Source organism: Sus scrofa, chromosome 6, assembly GCF_000003025.6.
Source record: "Sus scrofa isolate TJ Tabasco breed Duroc chromosome 6, Sscrofa11.1, whole genome shotgun sequence".
Taxonomy (NCBI): domain Eukaryota; kingdom Metazoa; phylum Chordata; class Mammalia; order Artiodactyla; family Suidae; genus Sus; species Sus scrofa.
The window spans coordinates 95,581,527-95,608,735 of NC_010448.4; the positions used below are offsets into that span (position 1 = coordinate 95,581,527).

General features: G+C 51.7%; 1 protein-coding gene and 1 long non-coding RNA gene across 2 annotated transcripts in view; one reads left to right on the top strand and one right to left on the bottom strand.

Moving 5' to 3' along the window:
- Positions 1 to 17,626, bottom strand: part of BMP8B (bone morphogenetic protein 8b) — a 30,451-nt gene extending 12,825 nt beyond the window's left edge. The window contains 3 exon segments of the mRNA XM_003356326.5: positions 2,514 to 2,662; positions 3,057 to 3,246; positions 17,196 to 17,626. Of these exon segments, the coding sequence (XP_003356374.4) occupies positions 2,514 to 2,662; positions 3,057 to 3,246; positions 17,196 to 17,529 (673 nt within the window). The 5' untranslated portion in view covers positions 17,530 to 17,626.
- Positions 17,717 to 19,187, top strand: LOC102164363. Its single transcript, XR_304025.3, has 3 exons — positions 17,717 to 17,848; positions 18,292 to 18,363; positions 18,878 to 19,187. It is a non-coding gene; the product is annotated as an uncharacterized LOC102164363 (long non-coding RNA).

Here is a 27,209-nt window from a genome sequence, read left to right on the forward strand (position 1 = left end):
AGATTGTTCACACATGATGTTTTTCAGGAACTTTCCTAGTCTGTTCTAATCTCTGATCAAGATGCCTTTCTCTCAAGTGCTGTTATTCTAGGCGATAACCCAGAAGACCCCCATCACGATCACGCCAAGGTCTCTGATGTCAGTCTTGGTGACTAAGATTCCCCCAAAGGAAGAAGGAAGCATGTTTGGCCCAGTACTGATTCTTCGCTGAAACCCTCTTTTTCTCCTTTTAGATTATAAACCCTCCTGCAATTCTTCCCCGAAGGGGGGCACGGTCTTTAAGGCATTAGCCTGCTGTGGCCTCCTTTGCCTGGCAAAGCAATAAAAGTGATTTTTTTTTCCTTCACGCAAAACTCTGTCTTCGCATTTCTATTCGGCACCAGTGGACAGAAGCCAAGCTGACTTCCTACCTCAAACCTGCCCCGCCTCTATTTTCCCAAACCCTGGCAAAACCAAACCAAAACAAAACCTGTTAAAATGATGCACTGTTAAAAAAAAAAAAAAAAAAAAAAAGAGTTCCTGCTGTGGTGCAGTGGGTTGGGAACCTGACGGCAGCAGCTTGGGTCACTTCAGAGGAGTGGGTTTGATCCCACCGAGGGAGTGGGTTAAAGCATCCTGCTTTCCCACAGCTGTGGTGCAGGTCCCAGCTGTGGCTCGAATTCCCAGTCCCTGGCCTGGGGACTTTCATATGCATGAGTGCGACCATTTAAAAAAAAAAGACCCACTGGCTCAGTCCCTGTCCCCGAGTTTCCTTCCTGCACGTCCTCCATTTCTGCCGTGGGACAAGCCCCTTCAGCTCCGTCCCAGACCCTGTGATTTCACACCTGTCCCCTACAGCTTACTCTCCCCACTGAGGTCAGGGCATCTTTAGTTTGTACAAAAGATAAACACACTCTTTACTTTACGATAGTTGAGGTTTGTAGAAAATTGCTATATACCCAGAGTTCCGACGACGTACCCGGACTCGGTTTCCTCTGGAAAGTGTTAACACTTAAGTGACTATGCTACATTCGTTACAATTCGTGAACCAATATTGGTATTTTATAATAATATTGGTGTCTTATTATTTACTGAACACCACGATTTGCTCATTTCACTGGTTTCCTTCAATGTCTTTCTCTTCCAGGATCCCATCCAGGGTCCCACCTGGCACCTAGTCATCACAACGCCTTAGGCACCTCTGGGCTGTCACAATTTCTCAGACTTTGCCTGTTGTTTTTTGTTTGTTTGTTTTTGCCACCCTGTGGCATGTGGAATTCCTGGGCCAGGGATCAGATCTGAGCCGTAGCTGCGACCTCAGCTTCAACCTGGCAACGCTGGATCCTTAATCTGCTATGCTGGGCCTGGGGTGGAACCTGTGTCCCAGAGCTCTCAAGGTGCCTCCAATCCGATGTTGAAACATCGAGAACTCCAGACTTTCGCTGTTGTGATGACCTTGACAGTTCTGAGAAGTACTTGTCAGATATTCTGTCCTTCAACTTGGGTTTGTCTGGTGTTTTTCTCATCGTGCAACTGGGGCGCTGGGTTCTGGGGACAAAGACCATGAAGGTGAAGTCCTCCTCTCATCCCATCAGCTCAAGGGTGTCCGGGAGCCACCTGATGCCCCGGGAGCCCGAGTGCCCGGCAGAGGGGCTGCTGCTCAGACTCCCACCACAAAGTTACCCGTCACCCCGTCCACACTGCTGGGAAGCCAGTCACTAAGCATAGCCCATACTCAAGGGCCAGGAGCTGCTACACCCCTTTGAGGGGGAGTGTCTCAGAGGGATGTTTTATAAAAAGCTGAATCTGACCAGGTTGCCCTCCACTGCTATTAAATAAAAGAACAGTTATTTTATTTCACATTGAACATTTTGCCCACCTCTCTCAGCCTCCTCTCCTCCCAGTCCTCCCTGGCCCCCTGTGCTCCAGCCATGGCGCCCCCTTGCTGTGCCTCAGACACACCAGCCCCGGTCCCCCTTGGGCCTTTCTACCCCCATTGCCGGGGCTGAGGGAGGGTGTCCCCCAGACACCTGCAAATGAACGAATGGGTGGATCCTCACTCTACAAATGAGGAAGCTGAGGCTTGGAAAGGTAAGTAGCCTGCACGGGCGCCGAGTTAAAAGGCTGCAGAGCCAGGCTTCACGCCCTGGCCTCTGGCTCAGAGCCTGAGAGTGGGACCACGTCCCTGGCCCTGCCCAGAAGGGGGACTCCTGGTCAGTAGGAGGTGGCTCCACAGAGTCAGAATCACCCCATTTCTTGGGGAAGGAAAGCATGGCCTCGCTCTTAGCACCTGCTGGTCCTGAGGAAGGAGGGAGGCCCTCTTGGCTGGTAGGGGGCCTCCTGCGGTCCCGCACTGCGGGGACCTCACCCTCCCGCCCACTGAGCCCCGTGGTGGGGACAGGACTCTCGCCCCAGCCACACAGCTCAGAAAGGCCAGGTCTCCGGGGCCAAATGGGGGCTCCAGCTGCATGTGCCGCCAGCAGCTTCCTCGGAGCAGCCCCCAGGGGAAGGTTCGCCGCTGACCCGAGTCTTACCATCATCTGTTTCCACATAGAGCCGGAGTCCCAGGTCCTTGCTACGGTTCAAGAGCCAGCGGTCACTGGCTGCTGTCACGTCCAACACCAGCCAGCCCTCGTCCCCAGATCGGAGCGTCTGAAGATCCAAAAAGAACAAGTCAGACTCCCTGTGGACACGAAAGAACAATTAACTGAGGGCCGGCACTACCTTGTCTTCCCAGGGCCCACCTGGGGACCATTAGTGGGGGCATCTACCCTGCCTGGCTCTGGCCTGGGCGCCTTACGTGCCTTATGTCACTGAGTGGACAAAGGCGTTACTGTGCCTGTGTACAGATGGGGAAACTGAGGCTCAGAAGCAGAGTGACCTGGGCACCGTCCCACAGGCAGGACAGCAGGGAGGGGACTTGAAGCCAGGTGATACTGGGCCTCTCCCCACGGTGACACGAGGTCTGGGGCCAAGCATCTTTCTTTGAAGGTGGGCTGCTCCCCTTCTGTCCCCTGGGAAATGTCCCCCCAGGGTTGGGCCCGACACTCTGACAGAGGCGTGGGGGGGACCGGCACCTGTTGGACTGCTCGGGGACCACCTCGAACATGCTGACGTGGAGGGTCTGATTGAGCTGGTGGGTGCTGGGCAGCTTGTAAATCCGGAACTCCGCGGCTGTGACCGCCTCCCCCGCCGGGATCTGGGTCAGGTCAAAGTGGAACTCCTTCCAGTGGGGCTCCTGGTGGCCCAGGGCGCGGTCCCGCTCCACTGAAAGACCAAGTGGGGCTGGTGGTCACGCGTGGCTCCGGCTCTGGCTCCTGGATGGGCTGCGTGAGGTGGGAGCCGGGGACCTGGGTGGTCTGGGAGGGGAGGCCCCCTCCTCGTGAATGGCTTGTCCCTATTCTGCCTCCTGGGTGCCGAGAGGGCTCCGAGGCCGTGTCACAAGGGCAACATCCATGTCTGGTTTCCAAGCCCCAAATCCAGCCTGCCTCGCTCAGCCCCCTGCTGCCTCTGGACCCACAGATGCGGCAGAGAATGGTCCCTCCTCAGACCCAAGGCAGAAAAGGGCCACACTGGTGGCAGGGACATAGCTGAGTACACTTGAGCGGGACAGGGGCTCTCCCAGAGCCCGAGGTGTGTGGATGGCGGGGCGGGGCGGGGAGGATGGGCTTGCACCTGACTTTGGAGCTGGGCCTTGAGGGGAGAGAGTGGATTTGCCATGATGTCAGGGGAGAAAGACACCGCAGAGGAAGGGACCCGCGTGAACCCAGGTCCAGAGCTGAGGAAGGACGGCGCCAGCAGGGACCCGGCAGCCATAAAGCCCAGTGAAGGGCGGAGGGATGGCAGGACCATTATGGGAACAAGGCGAAGGAGGAAGGGAGGCTGGATGGAGACATGGAAAGGACAGGGAAGAAGCAAGGAGGATGGCAGCTCCTGGAGATGCTAGGTCAAGTGCTGGGGATGTTGGAAGGTCCCGCGGAGTGACGGGCTGTGAGCAGGCTTCCCGGAGGAGGTGACACCTGAACTGCCCTGAAGGACAGGACAGAACCCTGGCAGATGGAGAAGGTGGAAGGAAAGGTGTTCTAGGCAAAGGGACACCTGTACGCTCAGGTGTGGGTGCCGAGGCTGCCCACCCACCATCCAGCTGTGTACAGCTGGGGCTGTGAGTCTGGCCTGCCTGGGGAAGGGCTGGAATTCTGGCCTTGGGGCGGGGGCTGTGCTCTGGCCAGTGGGGGGCCAAGGTTCTGGGCAGCAGGGAGCATGGTTTGAGGGTGGAGTGGAAGCTATGTGTGGAGGCGAGGGTAAAGCCCAGGATGGCAGGGACTCGAGGTGGGGCTGGTCTAACGGTCTGGGCAAGAGACCGCAGGCGTGGAATAAACCCCACATTTGCCCAGCCGCCCGGAAATGCCCAGGACAGTGTATTTAGGACATCTCACTTGAGCCTCCTGTCACTTTCAAACACTAAAAAATCTGTGTTTCCGTAAGGCAGGGGCGGGAGCCGCCTAGTGCCTCCTCCTAAACCAACACTGAGATTTTAATTACATGTCTGTGAGTCTTTTTAAAACGTCTCTCTCTGGCTACTGGGCTCAGGAACCACAAGTCCCCAGGCTGGTGGCAGAGGCGGATGTGGGAGCACTTCCTGTCCTGGCGGTGGGGACCTGGCCCAGTGATGGATGGGCAAACAGCTGTGCTGGGCGGGGCCCGTGGACGCACATTTGGGCAGGAGAGGAAACAGAAGGCCATGTGACAGGGACAATAGACCCGCAGCAAATGCCCACCCATGAGCCAGGCTGTTTCAGAGGCCGCGTGACACAGGCAGGGTGTGGCGGGCAGGGTTCTGGGCCTCTGCCCAGTGATGTTCACCACAAGTATCACCACACGAGTCCCCGCCTCCCTGGAGACACACTCGCACACACAGCCTTGGGGACAATTTCCGTGCATTTGGTAGCAGCACAGAGCACCTCTGTGACGTGGCCAAGAAAACATCCCTGATCCCAGGATGAAACAGGTCCAGGCTGTTGGCTGTCACAGGGTGTGGCACAGACAGGGAGGAGGGGTCGCTGGGTCGTGCCCCACGCCTGACCCTCGCAAAGTGCCCTTAAGTGTATCTGTCCCCAAGGCACAGCGGGGGCTGACGGCTGGATCTCTGGGAACCTCTGTCTTCAGGCCCGACGCTGACTCATGGTGGATCCAGGACTGAGGGACCAGCTGCGAACCAGCAGCTCCTGCGGGCACCAAGCACTGCGGCCTCGCTCCCTGGCTGAGCTGGGGGTCCACCGTGCTGTGTCAAGAGAACCTGGTTCACCTGGACTGACCCCAGTCCAAGCGTCTGTCCTGTGGGTTTGTAAAATCAATACCCACCCCCACCCCCCAGTAGTTCCAGCACAGGAAACCGCCCATCCAGCTATTCCAGGCAAGCACTAGAAGCGGGACATTTTTAGGAACAAGATTTCCATGAAAAATTAGTGAAATGTCCTGGAGTGTGGAACTGGGTAAAGAGAGTCACTCCTGTATCTGACAGTCAGTGGGGGAGGGGAGGGAGAGGCCACCCGCAGATTTATTTTCAGTGACTGTGGCTTTGATTGAAAAGAGAGATTTTCCAAAAGCCGGTGTTCTGAGAAAGTATTTTCTGGCACCTCTATTTCCCCCTTGTTGATGGTGCAGACTCAGCCTGCTTTAGCCAGAGAGTGGCTTAGGGCAGCCCAGAGGGCTCTGGCCAGTGATGACAGCCCTCACGGCAGACCTGAGCCCATGAGGTATAGGTGCCCCCTCTGGGCCTGGTCCCCCGTGTGAACAGGAATGAGTGACAGCCCAGCCTTCCTCATGGGGCCATGGAAAGACTTTGTAAACAGTCAGGCAATGGACTGGGAAGGACAGAGGTTCACCGGGAGTTTGGGATGAACCTGACTGACAATCTCCCAACTTTGTGCCAAGACGTGAGACCCTCAGGGACCGTGTCAGCTATCCCAAGGCCATGAGGTGGAGGGGAAGCGATTATGAGTAATCGTCCTCTAAATAAATGTAATCACTTGCTCATTTATCTACTCACTCATTTATCAAGTTCAATGTATTAACAAATTTATCAAGTTCTTAATGTCCATCAGACTCTGCCCTGACCAGCGGGAACACAGCAGTGAACAAGGCAGAACAAGAGAGTGTGTTCACAGTCTAGGGGGGAGACAGAATAGAAACAAACAAAACAAGTAAAATAGGGGATGTCATTTCCACTGTAAGGGAAATACAGAGCGTATGGTTTCACGAGGATTGGAAGGGGCAGGGGGGCTTGTCCTTGGGTGCTTGGCCCAGCCTGTGATAAGGAAATACATAAGCACAGATGTGCATATTCTTTTTTTTCTTTCTTTCTTTCTTTTTTTTTTTCTTTTTAGGGCCCCACCTGCAGCATATGGAAGTTCCCAGGCTAGAGATCAAATCAATGCTGCAGCTGCAGTCTATACCACAGCCAGGGCAACACCGGATCCAAGCTGCATCTGCGACCTATGCTGCAGCTCTTGGCAATGCTGGACCCTTAACCCACTGAGATAAGCCAGGGATCAAACCTGAGTCCTCATGGACACCATGTGGAGTTCTTAACCTGCTGAGCCACAAAGGGAACTCCAAAATGTGCACATTCTCACACGGTGTTAGTAGGAATAACGTGGAGTGGAATTTGGCAACTTCCTTTTGCAATACTCTGGCAAAATTACATATGAATTTACCCTTTGACACCAAATCCCAAAGACACACCAGCGAAGATATGAAAGGACATTCACAAAGCTATTCATTGGACACAGGGAGTAGATGAAGCCACTTCTGGCTCCTGAGGCACCTTGATACATTTATTTTCCACAAAATCATAAAAGCTGTCAAAAATTTTCAATCACTGAGCCACTTTTCTATCTGGGGAAGCAGTAACAAATGAATTTACTTTCTGGATTGCCTTAGAACAAAAAAAAAAAAAAAAAAAAACGGTCATGATTCACCAATGAGTGTTACTTGGGTCCCTGGCCTTCTCCTCCAGCCCCTGATAAACCACCTCTGGACTCCACGGTTGAGGAAAGGTCCCACTGTGGGCAGTAGGCAGCCTCCATCACCACAACAACCTTCCATGTTCTGCCTTTTCACGTCTGAGACCCCCCACCCCCGACTCACTGGCTGGATCCCCAGATCCCACACCCCGTGGCCACCTGCCCAACACCTACATAGGCTTTAGCTATTCTTGTGCAAGGGACAAAATTTAGATGGAACTCCCCAGTGGCTCAATGGGTTAAGGGCCCAGTGTTGTCACTGCTGTGGCACAGGTTCAATCCCTAGCCCTGGAACTTCCATAGATGCAGGGGAGGGGGGGAACTTTAGAGTCACTGGACAACCTAAATCTGCTCTGTTTCTATCCTTCTTTTTTTTTTTTAATCTTTTTAGGGTTGCACCCACGACATATGGAGGTTCCCAAGCTAGGGCTAGAATAGGAGCTGTAGCCACCGGCCTACGCCACAGCTTTAGCCCCCCCAGAAGCTGCTTTCTCCAGGTGCCCCATCCTACCAAGTAGAAAGCCTACTTTCTTCTTGGTCCAGCTGTAAAAGCCCCCTTGCCCCCCTCCTCTGATCCCACACAGATCAGCGTGTGGTCTCTCCCCTCCCCATCCCAGGGGCTCCCTCAACCTGGTTCATCTGCCTTCTGGACGGTGACCATCCAGCCCCTCGTATCCCAGGGCCCCTCTTTCCATGGGTTCCTGGTCCCCAGGACAGCAGCTCAGCATCCAGCCCTGCAGCCCCTGGACTGGGGCGTCCTGCTGGTCTGGGAGTGGCTTCCACATCCCTGCGGGCCTTCATCCAAAGCCACCCATATTCCCACTTTGCTGCGGGACTCACCTGTGTTCATGGCCCAGCCCTGAGGTGAAGCACAGGCTCCCCGGGGGCCCTGGAAGCCGATGGGCTGGGCCCAACTGGCTGGTCCCACCAGTAACAAGGCCAAGGATCCTTGTGACCTAAGACAAGACCTGGGTCTCTTTGGCCAGAGGACCTGCAGAATCCATCATCTACTGGTTCTGCCTCCTCCCACCCAGAAATCTCAGCACTGCTAAAAGCAGGCCCCTGGCTTCATTTCTGGGGTATTTTTAGTCAGTTCTCATTACTGACTTTTTCAAGAGCTGTTTCCATAAATGGCTCTGCACTCATAATTACCCGTCCAGGCCTCAGACGGCTTCAGAGCCCAAATTAAAAGGGGACACCCGCACGCTGCACCACATCAAGCCCGCCAAGGTCAAAAATAGATCCAAGAAGATGTGAGCAAGAAGGATGCGGTTCCTCCAGTTCAAATGGAGAAAGAACAGAACTGTGGGGTTTTCCAGAAAGACGTGGTCACCGTGACACATCCCCTCTCTCCTGTGGGGGATGGCTTCCGGTGAGGAGGTGGGGGGTGTCTCTCCCGCCCTGTGCCCCACCCCTGGAGGAGCCCTGTCAGCAGGCAGGGAGGGCACACATCCTTTGGTGGGAGCGGACAGGGCTTTGCGGCAACCCTGCCTAGATGGGGAAACTGAGGCCCAGAGGGGCAGAGGCTGGCCGGGGTCACGAGTCAGGTCCGGGGCCCTTCGCGTGGACTTGCAGGCTTGCAGCCCATGTAGAATGAGCGGCCCTGGCCTTCCTCTGGGTGGCGATACTGGGATGGGGGGGTTCCATCCACAGGTGCCTGAGAGGTGGTCCGCTGAGGTCACTGTCCTCCAGGCAGGACCCTGCGGGGACTCGGGTCCCAGAGGAGGGCCCAGGGGAATCTGCAAAGACAATAAGGCTGGCCCTGCTTCTGTGCCACCCGACCAGGCCCAGCTCCTTCACCCGGCTCTTGGGCTCCCTGCCTCCCACGGCCTTCCTCTCCTTCAGCTTTGCCAGCCTGCCCTGAGCACCTGCCACATGGGGGTGGGGGGATAGGGGGATGGTGCTATAAGAGTCAGATCTGGTTGGGGCTCTCAGGCTGCTTGTGTTTTCCTGGGGTGTGGGAGTAGGAGAAAGCGTGGCTATATGTGTCTCCAAATCAGACAGGCAAAAAGGGACTCAAATCCTAAGAGACAGCCATGTGATGAAGGATGAGGGCTCTAACTGCAGCGATGGCTTAGGGAGGAGGGATCAGAGGACACTTTTCTAGAAAACATAGTTGAGAGTGGCGGAGGAAGCTTGGCAAACAGAAAAGGAGGACAGTATCCCAGGCAAAGACACAGAGGTGGGAAATCATGCACCAGCTCCCACTTTTTAAGCACTGAGCTGTGTGTCAGGCACCATCCTGGGCACATTACACATGCCATTTTGTTAATGCTCCCCTGTGTTAGTTAGCAATAGCTGTGTAACAAATGATGCAAATGCAGCAGCTGAAAACACACAGCACTTATTATTTCACGTGGTTTCTGTGGGTCAGGAATCCAGGCACTTAGCCGGGTGGCTCTGCCTCAGAGTCTCTCATGAGGTGACAGTCAAGCTGTTGGGTGGACTGTGGTCTCTGGAGACTTGACGGGGACCAACAGATCCACTTTGGAGTTCACGCCTGTGACTGAGGGCAGCAGGCTCTCCGAGTGGGCCTCTCATGATATGACCTTCCCTCTGAATAGATCATCTCAGGGGAGAGGGGCAGAGCCCAAATGGAAGCTGCAGCCTTTTACGTCCTAATCTTGGACCTTATAGCATCACTATTGTCACAGGGAACAGGACTGGCCCAGTGTGGGAGGAGAGGACACAGCGGTGTGACAACCAGGAGGCAGGGATCATTGAAGGGCATATTGCAGCCACCCTGCGAGAGAGGCGTTCTTCACCCTGCTTTATAGCTGAGAATGAACAATCGGGGAAGCTTGCCAATCTGCAGCCCCCAAGTGGGATTAGAGTCTAGGTGCGTCTGCCTCCCATGTCTAGATTCTTTGCCCCCCACCCCAGTCCCGCTAGACTAGACCGCTGCATGTCGAGGGCCAGGCTGGCCTGCAGGGCCATTTGGTGGGGAACCAGAGCCAGGGAAGCCATGAGTGGAATTTTCCCGTGAGGAACTGGAGTTCTAAGAACAGACTGAGAGCTTTTTCACCTCCCATGCCTCCCTGTGCCTGGATGCCTTCTCCTCTCACCTTCTTCTGACTAAACTCTCCCCTCCTTTCAAGGTCCTGGGCAACACCACCCCCTCCCAAGGCTTCTCTGTCCTCCTCTTCTGGCCCTGTTCATCACCCACTAAGGAGAGAGGGACGTGGTCTGTTTTCTGCCATACTGAACCTTCATGCTTGTCTCTCTCTCTCTCTCTCTCTTTTTTTTTTTTTTTTTTGTCTTTTGTCTTTTTAGGGCCACATCCATGGCATATGGAGGCTCCCAGACTAGGGATCAAATCAGAGCCGTAGCCACTGGCATAGCATTGCCAGATCTGCGTTGCATCAGCGACTTACGCTGCAGCTTGCAGACATGCTGGAACCTTTAACCCACTGAGCAAAGCCAGGGATCAAACCCACATCCTCATGGATGCTAGTCAGGTTCTTAACCCACGGAGCCACACTGGGAACTCCCATGCTTGTCTCTGAGTGGGTGAATGGCCTGGATAGTGGCAAGTTCGAGATTTGTGCCTCTAACAGGTGGATGGACTGACAGGCACCAACTGTATATATCAGCTGCCTGACTTCCAGATGCCAACAAGTTCATCTTGCATCATTTCTCTCCTTTGCCTTTTCCCATCCAGCAGTGTACAAACAGTGTCTCCTGTGAGATCAGCCGTGTGTTCTCCAACCTCAAGAAAGGCATCTGCTTTGTGTCTTCCAAACACTGGGTCTGGGAATTGGCATTCTGGCCCGAGGAGTACGGAGCCTATTGCCCCACTCCAGGTGATCATGTGGTTCTGTCTGTTTTAGTGGAGGCCTGTCCTTGCATGCAAAACAACCTGACTGACCACTGTCTAGGTCACCTCATGCATCAAAGGCTTATAGCTCCCTGACATCCTGGGGTCTCCTGGGTCCAGTGGAGGGTTCTACTGGGTTCTTTTTTTTTTTTTTTGGTCTTTTTGCCGTTTCTTGAGCCACTCCCATGGCATATGGAGGTTCCCAGGCTAGGGGCTAGGGGTCAGACTCCGGATCCGAGCTAAGTCTGCGACCTACACCACAGCTCACAGCAACGCCGGATCCTTAACCCACTGAGAAAGGCCAGGGATCGAACCCGCAACCTCATGGTTCCTAGTCAGATTCATTAACCATTGCGCCACGATGGGAACTCCATGGGTTCTGTCTTCAGGTTCTGGAAGCTACTAGAAGACAATTCCTGCTGCTTTATAAGACAGCCTTTGTTCTACTGAGTGGAGCTCCACAGATGAACACAAAATACTAGAATGGGAGGGGAGCCCCATCCCCTAAGGCCAGGCCCTCTGCCCTTGTCTTCTCTTGTTTCAGGTTCAGAGGCTTTATTGGTCCCTCCCTGGAAGCCCTTGCCTCATGTCTAAACTAGAGTTTCACCCCTATGGCTGAGAAAATTCCAGCCCCCATTGGGTGGTGCACTTAACCTCTTGAGATTCTAGATCTGGGATCAGGACTCACAGCTGAACATCAACTAGCTCAAAAAAATGTGGGAGACACATAGTTCTGCCCACACTGAAAAATGAAATGGTCCCCTGAGCCCGACGCTTCCTTGATTTGTATGATATATAATGTTTTGTTACTTTGAAATTCTTTTGAAACCTGGAGAGAATGAATCAGGAATATATCTGCCAATTGTAGGTAATACATGTATTATTTTGCCAAAAAAGAAGGAAGGGAGGAAAGAAGGAAGGAAGGAAGGGAGGGAGAAAAGTTTCCAGGAGCTGGGAATAGAGGAGATAGAAAGAGGTTGATAAATGGGGAAGAACTTTTGGCTTTAAGTTGAATAAAGTCTGAGGAACTAAAGTAAAACATGGTGACGCAGGTGATAACACTGTGCTATACGAGATTTGCTAAGAAAGCAGAAATTAAATGTTCTTACACACACACCCACATCCACACCCACACACACACACGAAAGGATAAGCATGTGAAGTGATGACTGTTAAATAACTGGATGGGGGGTGTTATATGTACATCAAATCATCCTGATGCACATGTTAAATATCTTCCAGTTTTATATGTGAAGATACCTCAACCAAGCAGAAATAAAAATAAATAAATAACAGGTAGACAGAAACAAAGAGAAATACTTTGGGGCATATGGTCACTCTAACAGTCAGCTCTTATGATGGATAAAGATTTTTTTTTCTTTTTTCTTTTTAGGGCCACACCTGCAGCATACGGAAGTTCCCAGGCTAGGAGATGCAGCTGCCGGCCTATACCACAGCCGCGCCAATGCAGGATCCTCACCCCACTGAGCGAGGCCAGGGATCAAACCCACATCCTCATGGATATTAGTAAGGTTCTTAACCCACCGTGCCACAATGGAAACTCCAGATTTTTTTTTTCTTTTTTTTTTTTTGGCCGCACCCATGGCATATGGACGTTCCTGGGCTAGGGACTAAATCCAAGCCACAGCTACAGCGATGCCTGATCCTTAACCTGCTGTGCCACAGCAGGAACTCCAGGATTTGTTGTTAAGTGAAAGACAAAATGGCAAAATAGTGGGCATTTTGGTCCCATTTTGTAAAAAATAGTAATACAAATGTTAGTATCTGTATTGATAAAATACTAGAGCTGCTTGGCCCTAGAAGTGATGGGAGCTCATGAAAGGAATAAAACACTGGTTCTGTCTGAGATAGAGGATTGTTAGGGACTTCCATAGTACATGTTTCTAAACATGTGATCCCAATTTTCCATAATGAGATTCCATAATGAATCTATATGATATGAGTTGTCTACAATGAGCGTGCATTAGTTCTATAAATCCTCAAAGATTTTTTTTTTTTTTTGCTTTTTAGAGGCATATGGAAATTCCCAGGCTAGGGGTCCAATCAGAGCTACAGCTGCCAACCACAGCCATAGCCACAGCAACGTGGGATCCGAGCCACATCTGTGACCTGCACCACAGCTCAAGGTGACACTGGATCCTTAGCCCAATGAATGAGGCCAGGGATCGAACCTGCATCCTCACGGATCTTAGTCAGATTCATTAACCTCTGACCCATGAAGGGAACTTGCCCAAAGATATTTTTAAAATAGTGTTCCTAGTTTACAACGCATGTTCATATTTAAAATAGTCCAATTCCTCAGCACATATTGCAAATGATGAAAACTGAGCTGAGGGGAGAGGCAGTTTCTGTGTAGCAGAAGATGGGCAGGCAGGGAGGTGACCAGTTGTGCAGCCTTGGGAAAATCACCCAACTTCTCTGAGCCTCATGTCATCTATTTAAACAGAGATGTGACAGTAAATGTGAGATGAAATGAAAGGACAGGCGGGGACCTCCTGGGCATGTGGTCATCTCTGGGTGTCACCTCACCCAATCCCTGAACAGCCCCTGGGGTGGGTACCATGAGCATCTCAATTTTACAGGGAGACAGAGGTTCCGCGAGGTGGACCAGAGAGCCCAGATCACACAGAGAAGAGGGGGCAGAATCAAGATGCAAACCCCGAGTCCCAGGTTAGAACCCCCGGCCCCGTCCTGCCTGCCTCCCATTGTCCCTCCCTTCCTGGTTTCCGGACATGGGTGTCACTGTCTAGACCTGGTGACAGTTACCTTGTCGCTGACATACTGTTATTTGTCTCCCACTAGAGGGTCACCTCCACAAGGGCAGGGACTTTGTTTCATCCCCGTTACATTCCGGTAACTGGAACTGAGCCTAGTTCAGAGCAGGTACAACATGACTATGTTGAGTGAATTCAAGAAAAAATGAAGGAATTCCCTAGTAAAGAACCAAAGAGGTGACCCTGGGTTCATGGAGGCGGAGGGTCACCCCTTCAAGGTCAGGGGCTGAGCAGGACCCGGGCTCAGGGCCCTGCCCCTCCCGAATCCAACAGCCTCAGCTCATCCCGAGCCTGTCCTCAGCCACCCGGGACCACAGGGAGAATCAGTCTGGTCCAGGAAGGGTCAGGACATCCACTTCTGGCTACACGGCGGTCGGCAGTGCTGTTTGGGCCTCGGTCTTTCAGTCTGGTCCCTGTCGCTCCGCTGAGCCAAGGGGGAGAAGGATTCAGGAGGAAAAGGCAGAGTGGGTCTCTCCTGCCTCCTTTCTCCCTCAGGAGGGGCTGGGCCAGCAGGAGGCCCTCAAGGTCCAGCCAGAGAGTCACACCCGCGCTCTGCGAAGGGACGGGTAGTGTGACAAGGTGCCCCAGACAAGAGCCACAGGGTCAGGGTTTTTTTTCTGACAAAAATTGCTGTAGCCTGGGTGGGAAAGCAGAGGCCCAGAGAACAGAAGAGATGTGGCCCGGGACGTGCAGGAAGGTACCAGAACCTGGGTGATGCCTCCAAGTTCAGGATCTCCTCACCCGGAGCTCAGGCGACAGCAGCGACAGGCTCTGTCTGCGCCTGGGGTACTGACCCCATTACTGTGTCCAGGCCAAGGGGAGCCAAGCGACCACAGGCAGAGACTGATGGGCAGGCTAGGGGACGCCTGGCTCCAACTGCAGCCCTGAACCCCAACATGGGCCCATCTGCGTGGACACAGCTCTGACCCCAGATGGGAGGCCTGACACCAGAACCCATGCCTCGGGGTCCTACAGGTGTCCCTGGTGGTCAGGGGCCCAGCAAGCACCAGGTTTGGCTTCTCAGGAGCCAATGAGGCTAACAGCAGAGGTGGAGCTGGAGGCCAAGGGTGTGGGAGCCTTGGCGTGGGCGCTGACGCCACAGCAACTCTGCTATTAGACTCCACAGAGGTTTGGGGGCTTGGGGCTGGGCCTCCAAAGAAGGAAGCACCCCTGGGAGGTGTCTAATCCCCCACATCAGCCCAGGTAATTGCCAGGTAAGACTAGTCCAGCTGAAGGAGTTTTACCAGTGCAATTAGTATATCAGGATAAAGAAGGACCTTCTGACAGCCGGCTGGGCCCACCCACAGACCAGGCTTCCACAGAACAAAGATCTGTTTGTTCATCCACAGCTCAGAGGCCTTAGATCTTCAAGGAACACACAGAGATGGTGTGGGAGGAAACTGGGATTTGGAATCCACAGCCTGGATGATGCCATGGTTGTGCTGTGTGTCCCTAGGCTGTTATTTAACCTCTCTGAGCCCATGAAATGAGGCTGGTAAGAGCTCCACATGTTTCTGCATGGATGAAACAAGGATTTCTAAGGCTATGTAACTTCAAATGCTAGTTTCTATTCTAAAAATAGAAATACCTTTGGTTGGCTTTTTAAACCTGTTTCTGGGTTTCACATGTCTGTAAGGCACATGGGGACATTTCCATCACATCCACACCAAGGACGGACAGCTGCTGAGAGGGACTGAGGTCGGGCCGAGGGCCAGGTTCACTCTAAAAGGGGGGCTGACTTTCTGCCCCTCCCCCTCTATCAACCAGTCACAGCACTCTGAGGATAGGTCACTAGCATACCCCTTTTACAAGGAGAGACTCAAGGCTCAGAGAGGGTAAGGGACTTGCCTAAGATCACACAGCAGAGGCAGGAAGGGAACAAGGTCCATCTCAGCTCAGGATGCTGCTCCATCCACAGCAGCAGCTCCCACCACGGCTGTGCACTCCCTGCTCCAGGGATGCTGGGGGAAGGGGAACATGGGCTAGGCAGTGACTCACTCTGGTGGACGGCTCCTCTGGGGGCATTCTCAGGGGGACTGCATCCACAGCTCTTCTTGGTCCTGAACCCCAGGTCAGCTTGTCCCCAGCACAGAGCTCTGCCTCACTTCCACACAGGGTCACCTCTGTCCCCTGCCCTCTAACCAGGAAGGTGGCATCCAGAGCCCACCAGCCTCAGTCCTATGCCTGGCACTGGGCTCTCAGCAGAGATTAACGGCTGCTCCCTGCTGCTCAGTCCCCCACCTGAGCCCCCACCAGCTCTGAGTCGGGGGGACAGGCCTCCTTGATGTCCCCTCTCCTTGCCCTACTGTAGGAAGTAAATGGCTGAAGGTCCCTGGGTTCCTTTGCCTAAACCCCTCCGAAAGCTCTATCCTGAAAGCCCGCCCTCCTGATGCAGAAATGTCACCTCCACGGGAACTGGATGCAGGACCAAACAACCTGGGCCTGTCCTGGCCTGGCCACATAGAGGCCACGCTCTCCTGGGTGTGACATTGCCTCTGTCGGTCTCACTGTCCTCGTCCAGGACATGGTGTGAATATCGGGTCTAACAGGGCTGATGGGAGGGTTAAGGGCTATGCTGTAGGTGAAGAGAGTCTGGTGGCCTTGGCAAGGGTCCTCTCCCTGTTCTGGGCCCAACAGCTGCCCCACCCGGGGCTGAGCTGCAGTCCTTGGGTCCCCAGGTCCAGCCTGGTGTCTGTCTCGGCCCAGACTCCTGCCCCTTGCTGGCCGCAGACAGGAGGCCAAGCGGATGAGGTACACATGTTCCTGAATGTAGATGCAAGAGTTTAGGACTGGAAAAGGTTCTATCTGAGGACGTTAAGGGTACATGGCTCCAGGATTTAGAGTATAATTTCTGCAGAGGGAAAGCTGGGCTTTGCTGGGGGAGCAAAGGGGGTCCAAGCTGCCCATCGTGTCATTCAAGGGGCCTGGACACTCATTCCTGACAAACCAAGTCCCAGGTGTGAGCCCAGGGTGACAAGACACAGCCCCTGCCCTGCCAAGCTCAGAGTCTAGCCTTCCCCACAGCCCCCGAAGCCCCCCACGTCAACACGCCCACCCCCAGGCTCTGGGGCTCTGGCCCAGGGAAGAGGCTGCTGGGGACTCAGAACATCCTGGTCCTCATCTCCGCTCTGGTCACTTTGATGCTGTGACCAGGGTTTTCCACGCTGAACTTTGTCCCTCTCTTCAGTACCGACCTTATCACCGTGACAGCATCACAGCTTCTGTTTACCCATCTGTCTCCCCACGACCCGACTGACTTCCTGGCACTGCCCAGGTCCCTCCCACAGTACATGGTTCTTAGCCTTGGGTGTGTTGGGAGCGGGTGAGGGTACACGGCCCTGGGACTCACATCCTCCTCTGTCCCACAGCTCTGCGACCCGCATACCCCTGGGCGCTTCCCCCTCCCTTGGGTCCTTGTCCACGACAAGATGACTCTCAACCCCCCCCACCCTCCCCCGCTCCCGGCTCCTGGCAGCCCTGCCCGAGGTGGCGCACACGCCCCTGCAGCCTGCGTTCAGCCCGCCGTCCCCCACGCGCCTTCTCGCGGGGTGCCGCCGCCCACCGCGTGCCCGCTCTCACCCATGTTGACGAAACTCATGACCAGGTCTGCCCGGCCCAGGCGCCGCTCGGGGGCCCCGCCGTCCTCGTCGTCGTCGCCGGCCATGGCGCGGTACAGGTCCAGCATGAAGAGCGGCGCGGACGCGGGCAGCCCAGCGCCGGCAGGCGGCGCGCGGGGCCGGGGCCGCCCGGGCAGCCCGAGCACCGCCAGGATCTCGCGCTGCAGGTCGCGACGTTCACGCGGGCCCAGGCGACTCTGCGGGCAGCCGGGCGGGGGTCGCGGGCCGGGACCGCAGCCGCTCAGCGTGCACAGCACTAGGCCCAGCAGCCAGAGAGTCCCGGGGCGCGCGGCCATGGCGGGACCGGGGTAACCTCACCACGGGCGCATCTGTTCCCGGTCACTCCCGGGCCGAGGCCGCCCCGACGGCTAGCGGCGGGCGGGGCCCGGGGAGGGAGGGCCGCGGCGGGCGTGGCCGGCGGTCGCGGCGCAGTCCTTAGAGCTCCCGGCGCACGGCGCCCAGCTCAGCGACGGTCGCGGCTCCTGGCCGTCGAATGTGGTGGCACAGCGTCGGACAGAGGCTCCTCCAGGGACCAGGGACTGTAGGCTAATCTGTCTGTTTCGCCAGGCCTGTTAATCCGCCTGCTGTGGAGGCCGCTCAGCGCAGGGGCGGAGGGTGAGCTCCCGTCGGGGTCAGAGAGACGCGGACCCTCAGTCTTTGGCTCTTCTCTGGACCAGAGGTTGCCTCTCTTTGTCGGAGTTGCACCCATCGGGTGCTGCCCCCTTTTGACTTGACCAATAGGGGCACAGGGGCGGGGCCAAGGCCATGGAACCGACGCGCCCAGAAGGGGGCTGGGTGGCAGGCGGTGGTGCCCCCCCAGTTTCGAACCGCTGTGAGTGGCGGGAGCGACCATTGAAGAGTCCACAGCCCGGCATTCCGGGGCTTCGGGATCGTCTTGGGCTCCCCTTCTCGCCGCTGATTGCGTTGTAGGGAAGACGCGGGGACCCTGCCTGGGGAGGGTAGCCGCGCGGTCTGGGGAAATCAGATCGCGCCGTCCTGCTGGGCTAATCCCTGAGGCTCTGCCCTGGCGGGATCCCAACTCTCGGTTCCGCCCACAGAGTGACCCGGTAGCCCAACTGGTGCTCAGAGTGTCCACCCCAGTACCCGGAAATGCTCAGTCCGGTGTAGAGGTAAGTGGCCCCGAGGATGCCATCCAGGACCGGAGAGAAGGGCTCATCCCTCTACCAGCAGGAGCCAGGCCCATGTACCCCGCTACCGAAGCTCCTCGCCGGCATCCCGGCGCCTTCCCCGCGGTCCCTTTGCTTGCGCCGTTAGGGGCTCCTCCGATGTCTGACACCCACTCGGTCCCTGCTCCCGGCGTGCCCACCCGCCTGGCTCCGTGCGCTCCCGGCCTGCGCCACTGGCGGACCGTCCCAGCTGCTTCGGTGGCTGTACGGTTACAGCAGCCCTCGCTGTGCGCCCTTCGGACTCGGATGCCAGTAGAGCCCTGCGCGAGAAGGGCGCACCAGCCTCCCGCCTCCAGCCTCGGGTTCACCAAGCAGCTCCGGTGCCCTTCCGGAGTTTTGCGCTTACCTGTCACGGCCCCTCAGCTTCTCACGGAAACTCCTCGATTGACTCGCCCTCCTCTGCACAGCCTGCTATTCCCCAGGGTTTTCTCACCACATTTATTCATTTATGGTTAAGGTGCTGCGCTGGGAGGAAGTGACACTTAGACTGAGCTCTGAAGACTGGAAGAAATCGGTTGGGATGAAGAAAAGACCAGTGGGAAGAGAGTTTTCTAGCCAAAGGAAACAACATGTGTCAAGGCTCTGAGAATGGAGGGAACATAACAATGGCAGGTGACAATTAGTACTTACCATCGACCAGCCATTTTCTGTGTGTTGTGTATCAGTTCTTTCATGCAGCTACATTGTCATGGGGTAGATATTGAAACACCTGAGTTTTTCGTTTTGTTTTTATTTTTGTTTTTGTTTGTTTTGTTTTTTCTAGGGCCTCACCCGCAGCATATGGAGGTCCCAGGCTAGGAGTCGAATTGGAACTGTAGCCCACGGCCTACACCACAGCCACAGCAATGCAGGATCCCAGCCAAGTCTGCGACCTACACCACAGCTCACAGCAACACCGGATCCTTAACCCACTGATCGAGGCCAGGGATCAAACCCACAACCCCATGGTTCCTAGTCGGATGTGTTAACCACTGAGCCATGACAGGAACTCCTAAACACCTTTTTAACAGATGAGGAGACTGAGGCACACAGGTGTTAACGGACTCCCCCCAAGTCACACAACAATGAAGCTGGGCTGGAGCAGGTTGGCACAAGCAGGTGAACTGTTCAGTGACGCCTGGAGAGCCTGCGGGGCAAATGGCCTGGCTTAGGGTGAGGCTGAAGGGGCTGACAAGGGATGGACCAAAAAGGGCCCTGCAGGAAGGCTGCATGTGGTCTCTGGACACCTGTTGATCCTGGCATCCTAATGTAGATTCAAGATTAAACTTTAAAATTAGGGAGTTCCTGTTGTGCCTCAGCAGGGTGAAGAACCCAACTAGTATCCATGACGATTCAGGTTCTATCCCTGCCTCACTCAGTGTGTTCAAGGATCCAGTGTTGCCGTGAGCTGTGGTGTAGGTTGCAGAGAAAGCTCAGATCAGGCATTGCTATGGCTGCAGCGTAGGCTGGCAGATACAGCTCAGATTCAGCCCCCAGCCTGAGAACTTCCATATGCCTCAGGTGCAGCTCTAAAAAGCAAAAAAAAAAAAAAAAAAAAAAAAAAAAATACAAAAAAACAAGTGTTTGTTATCGAGTGGGAGCAATGAACAGAAGCACAAAGCTGTGTTGGAGTGTGGGGATCGGTGGCTAGCAAGCCTCACTCTCTGGCTCACTTTCTCACCAACCATGAATGCAAATCCACTAATTTTCAGTAATGAAACCACAAGGTTAAATTCATGATCACCAAGACCCACTCTATATAGAATATGAAAAAGAGATAGTAATTTAAAAGAGCAGAGAGGGAATTCTCTTGTGGCACAGTGGGTTAAGGATCTGGCACTGTAACTGAAGGGGTTTGTGTCAATATTGAGCCACAGGTTGCTCTCCCGCCCAGGAACTACCACATACTATGGGCCCAGGCATTAAAAAAAAAAAAAAAAAAAAAAGCGCAGAGAGAACAGTTTCCTATGAGAAAAATACTGCAGGAGTGGAGTGGAGATTATTTAGTGTTATTATTGATACATGTAATCTTTGCATTTTGTAATCTGAGGACATAGATAGATCATAGATATTAATACCACCACAGGATCCTGGCCTAAGCTCCTGTGTCATGACCAGGTCAGATCCAGAGGGTGGCCTTGGAGTAGATGCAGCATAATGCCTCGCCAAATGATCACTGAGGGGCCTCAAAGGTGCCTCATTCACCTTCCTGGCTGCACCCAGGTTGCTGGGAAAATCCAGTTCATCATGCTCCCAAGGTGTGCTTACATGGCAAGAAGAAACGTAATGAGACAATCCTGTCTTCATGGGGAATCTCCAGCCAAAGGCTCAGGTCACCTCCTGTTAATGTACTAAATGCTCCAATTAAAAGTCAGAGATTGTCATACATACAGCCATTTGGCACATGAAAAGATACTCATCATCACTACTTATTAAATAAATGCAAATGAAAACTACAGTGGGTATCACTACACACCAGTCACAATGGCCATCATCAAAAAGACTACAAATAATAAATGCTGGAGAGGGTGTGGAGAAAAGGGAACCCTCCTACACAGTCGGTGGGAATGTAAATTGGTGCAACCACTGTGGAAAACAGTAAGGAACTTCCTCGAAAAACTAAAAATAGTGTTGCCCTATGATTCAGCAATCCCACTCCTGGGCATATACCCAGACAAAACTATAATTTGAAAAGATACATGCACCCCTATGTTTATAGCAGCACTATTCACAATAGCCAAGATATGGAGACAACCTAAATGTCCATCAACAGATGAATGGATAAAGAAACTGTGAGATTATATATATATATATATATATATATATATATATATATATATATATATACACACATACATAGATAGTGAACTATTACTCAGACATAAAAATGAATGAAATAATGCCATTTGCAGCAACATGGATGGACCTAGAGATTATCATATTAAGTGAAGCAAGACAAAAAGAGAAAGACAAATACCATAGGTCAAAACATACATGGAATCTAAAATACAACACAAATGAGCATATCTACCAAACAGAGACAGACTCACAGACACAGAGAACAGAGTTGTGGTTGCAAAAGGGGAGGGGAGTCGGGGAGGGAAGAATTGGAAGTTTGTATTTAGCAGATGCAAACTAGTATATATTGGATAAATAAACAAAGTCCTACTGTGTAGCATAGGAAACTATATTCATTATCCTGTGATAAACCATAATGGAAAAGGGTATGAGGAGTTCCCATCACGGCACAGCAGAAACAAATCTAGATAGGAACCACGAGGTTGCAGGTTCGATCCCTGGTCTTGCTCATTGTGTTAAGGATCTGGCATTGCCGTGAGCTGTGATGTAGGTCGCAGACACCGCTGGGGATCTGGCATTGCTGTGGTGGTGGCGTAGGCTGGCAGCAACAGCTCCCATTAGACCCCTAGCCTGGGAACCTCCTTATGCCGTGGGTGCAGCCCTAAAAATAGACAAAAGACACACACACAAAAAGAATATGAAAGAGAAGACATGCATATGTAAAACTGAGTTACTTTGCTGTACAGCAGAAATTAATACAACATTATAAATAAACTATACTGCAATAAAAAATTTTTGAAGTCAGAGATTGCCAGATGAGTTAGGGAAGGAGAAAAAAGCAAGAACAAATGATAAACTGTCTATAAAAATGCACTGTAAGTATAAGACATAGGTTGAAAATATGTGGATGGAAAAAATATATCATGCAAATAAGAGTAAGAAGGCTGGAGGGGCTGTATTAATATCAGGTAGACACTAGACTTAAAGAATACTAGCAGAGATAATGACAAAAGTGTCACCTAATCAGAATCCATCCTACTAAAACAGGAGTGCATCATACAGCTGAGCATGAGAGGCTCAGGCTACACTAAATATCCATGAATGTGGTTCCGAAGTAGATAAAAAGTCCTCGCATTTATTTTGGGAATCAGTGGAAATGGGTATCTTTGAAGGTTTCCACTTGAAATTAAATCCACCTTGTGTCCCAAATGATATCCATGATGAATGGACTGGGGATGGAAGTAGGGGTGAGGATGGGGTGGAGGTGGGGGAAACCTCTCAAAGTAAAGTTTGCTTCTGATCACCAAATCTGGATCAAACTTTGGTAAATTCTTTGTGACTGATGCAGAACCCTGGCAGTGGACTGTTTAAACACACAGAGAAAGGAGCCATCTCTCTGACAAGCAGAGATGTAGATTCTCTGACCTTTTTTCTCCCCTAGAAGGGCAGCATGAGCAGAAGGCATACACAGGTGGAGGACCTCCTGGCTTTGCCTTCCACACAGCTCGGATCTCATCCCTCACCTTGTGGGCATCCATGAGGTTCAAGATGAGATTAAGATCCCTATGCACAGGCTGGTCCTTAGACAACTGGAGAAGTTGGAACTCTTGTGCATTGCCAGCAAGAATGTACAATGGAGTAGCCAAATGTAGAAGATGACACGGAAGGACTTTTCTCAAAAAATTAAACATGGAATAAATATATAACCCAGCAATTCCACTATTGGACACACTTCCACAGCATGTGGAGGTTCCCAGGCTAGGGGTTAAATTGAAGCTGTAGCCTCCAGCCTATGCCACAGCCGCAGCAACACCAGATCCGAGCCATGTCTGTGACCTACATCACAGCTCACAGCAACTCGGGATCCTTAACCCACCAAGCGAGGCCAGGGATTGAACCTGCATCCTCATGGATGTTAGATTCATTTCCACTGAGCCACGACAGGGATTCCTGTTTTGCTTCTTTAGTAGGTATAGACTTTCAGTGTGAGAGGGTGAAAAAGTTCCGGAGCTGGTTGGCAGTGATAGTTGCAAAACAATATGAATACACTTAATGCCACTGAACTGTATGCCTAAAAATGGTTAAAATTGTAAACTTTATGTTGTACATATTTTACCACAATAAGAAACCACCAACCAGAAAAAAGAAAAAGAAAAAACTGACCAAAAGTAATGCCTAGACATTTTTACTCTAACCACACTCTAGCATGGATTAAGCAGAGTACAGGGGTCAGGTATGGAATACCTCTGACATTTCATCATCCTACAACTATGCACACGAACACACCCTAATGACCGAAAGTCTGCACTGATTATACATTCCTGCAGCAGAGGGCAATGGTTGAGGGCAAGATAATGGTGAAGAGCACAGGCTCTGGAGTCAGACAGACAAGAATTCCTATAAAGGTCCACACCAGCCACCACACACCGGTTTGATCCTTAACCTCTCTCAGCCTCTTACTCCTTGGGTGTAAGATGGAACCATAATTGTATGCCTAGGTTGCTATGGTAATGGTATACGGCTGCCCCTCCTTCACTTCGTCCCAGGACCCCAGCCCCAGCCCTCGCTCCCTCAGGACTCTAAGCCTCCCCTCCCTTCTACACAACAGGCACAAATGACACCTGCCTCCTTGGTTGCCAGACAACTTCCTACTACTAGTAAAAATAGCTACAATAATAATACGGCCACCACTTCTCAAGGACTTCCTCTGTGGGTAGCACTGGGCAGGAATCCTCAGAAGGTGCTATGAGGGAGGCGCTCTCCCCATCTTTCCGAGCTTGGTGATGAGTGATGATGAGCCTTGCTCAGGAAAGGCAGCTGGATCCCTTGTGTGCAGGGCAGTGGGGGTTGTGCAGGACCTCGGGTGCCTGTGGAGCTCACAGCTGGGGGAGGGGCCTGGACCATGATCTAGAATCCATGCCCACCATGACTCTCGCAGGTGCTGAGGGTCACCTGAGTCCAGGGCCAACATCAAAGTTGCTGGGAGGCTGGAGTCCTGGGCTCTGGCCCCACTTCTGCTTCTGATCAGCTCTGCCCCCTGGGCCAGTAACTATCCCCCCCTGGCCTCAGTTTGTCCTATTGTCAAGAGAAATGCAGGGGTCAGATCCCTGATCACCAATATCTCTTCACCACAAAGACTTCCTTAGTCTTTGTGAATGTCTGGCGTGGGTGTGAATGTCTGGCTTCTCTCTGCCCCCTGGTGGACACTGGGAGCCCAGCATCCAGAGGGGAAAAGCCCAAAATAGTAAACCCGGCTTGGGGACTGCCTGCCAAGGCTCTACTCCTCTGAGAAGCAATCTCCATCTTTTAAATGTGGATAATACTTATTTCTTTGGGCTGTTGTGAGAATGCAAAGCAATAATACATGAGATCTGCTTGGACGCAGGTGAGCACAGCCCAGTCAATCAACAGGGACCACGTCCTACAATTGAGATGGCAAATCCTATCATCAGTGAAGAATGTAATGACTACAAACTTATAAAATAATTTGTTGTTGGAAGCAAAAGTTGCTTACTTAAGCAGTAAATGGATTCATAGATTCCGTGATAATTAATTCTCCTCTGGATAAATACTCACCAACCATATATATGTTTTATTAGGTTTTTGTGTGTTTATTTAAAATACTTTTTCCTTCTTTTGTTTGTTCTCTTTCCATGGTTTCTGACTTTATCGTTTCCTTCCTTCTTGTTTTTACGTTTTCTCTTATTGCTCTTTTTTGCCATCTTAAATTGAATGCTTGCCTCGTTAATCTATTTTTAACACTTTATTGAGGTATAACTATACACCATAAAATTCACCTGTTTAAAGTATACAATTGAACGATTCTTAGTATAGTTACAGAGTGGTTCAACCACCACCACAGTATAATACTAGACTCTTTCCCATCACTCCCAAGAGAAAGAAACATCACCCCCATTTGCAGTTTAAACCCCCCCCTCCCCGGATCCTACTCCCCGCCCTAGATGACCACTAATCTTGGGTGAAAGATTTGCCTTTTCTGGACATATCACAAAAATGAAATCATACAATATAGGCATCTTCTTTCACTTAACATAGTATTTTTGAGGTTCATCTTTGTTGTAGCAATACTTCATTCCATTTTATTGCTGAATAATATTCCATTGCATGGATAGACCACATGTTGTTTCACCATTCATCAGTGGATAGACATTTGTATTGTTTCCATTTGGGGGCTGTTTTAAACAGTGCTATGAACACTTGCTTATAAGTGTATGTGTGGATGTATGTTTTCTCAGGCGCTCATGTATTTTTATACATACACTGTTTCCTAATAAATGTATTATAGGATATAAATTCACCTCTTGTGCTGCTTCAGCTGTGTCCCACAAATTTTTGACATGTATTTTGTCATTATTATTCAGAACTAAATATTTCTAAACTTTTTTTTTTTTTTTTTTTTTTTGCCACACAGATAGCATGTGGAAGTTACAGGGCCAGGGAGTGAACCTGTGCCACAGCAGCCACCTGAGTCACAGCAGCCATGATGCCAGATCCTTAACCCAATGAGCCATCAGGGAATGCTCTCATATTTCTTTACGATTTTTTTTTTTTTTTTTTTTTTTTTTTTTGCTTTGTAGGGCCACACTCTCAGCATATGGAGGTTCCCAGGCTAGGGGTCAAATCGGAGCTATAGCTGCCGACCTACGCCACAGCCACAGCCAGCCACAAGGGATCCGAGCTGTGTTGGCAACCTACACCACAGCTCACAGCAACACCTGATCCTTAACCCACTAAACAAGGTCAGGGATCGAACCTGCATCCTTGTGGATGCTGGTCAGATTCGTTAGCCGCTGAGCCACGACGGGAACTCCTTTTTATGATTTTCTTTTCCACCAAAATGTATTTATCAATGCAATAGTTTTCAAACATATAAGCCCATTATAATATGGGATTTTACTGACTCATGGTTGGAGAACACAGACTCTGTGATATTAATCCTTTAGAATTTGTCGAGGCTTTCTTTATGCTCTTAACATATATGCTGTATTTTTGTGAACACACCATTTGAATTCTTTGGGAACTGCTTGAAGCCAATGTTTTCTCTAACAGATTCTAACCTAAACACAATGTGAAATCTTCCACACACTCCTCACACGAGTGCTGCCAAGATCCTCTGAAAAGTTTCCACCTGCAAAGAAAGGCACAGGACCACAGGCCACGACAGCCCTCCCTGACCCCACAATCCTTATCTGCTCATTGCCAGCGTCCTCCTTCGGAACGTCACTGTACTCCTAATGTCGGGAACCACCCCTCGCACCCTTGTCCAAGCCCAGAATCACTGTGCGCTTACAAACTCAGCCTTTCCACCTTGCTTGCTGCGCCCATCACACCCCTTCTCTTCTCAAACCTCCTCCTCAAGATAGCCACTCCAGGAGTTCCTATCGTGGCTCAGCTGTAACCAATCCAACTAGTGTCTGTGAGGACATGGGTTGATCGCAGACCCAGCTCAGTGGGTTAAGGATCCAGCATTGCTGTGAGCGGTTGGTGTAGGTTGCAGAGGCAGCTTAGATCTGGCGTTGCTGTGGCTGTGGCATAGGCTGGCAGCTGCAGCTCCAATGACATCTAGCCTGGGAACTTCTACATACCGTGGATACAGCCCTAAGAAGATAAATAAATAAATAAATAAATAAATAAATAAATAAATAAATTATCCACTCCACCACGCCAATGAACCTTCCAGTTTCTCCCTATCCATCAACTCTTTTCTGCCTTCATTTTGCTCATTAACCAGATTAAATTTCATGTTTTTTTTATTGTTATTTCTCCAACACAATTTTTTTCCCCACTGTACAGCATGGGGGCCCAGTTACACATACATGTATACATATTTTTTCTCCCATTGTCATGCTCCATCGTAAGTATCTAGACATAGTTCTCAGTGCTAAAATTTCATGTTCCATTTAATCATTCCCTGCAAACATCCTGAATTCCTTTGCCCTTAGCACTTACCTATCAAAACTCCAAACTCTAGATGAACCCAACTATCTGTA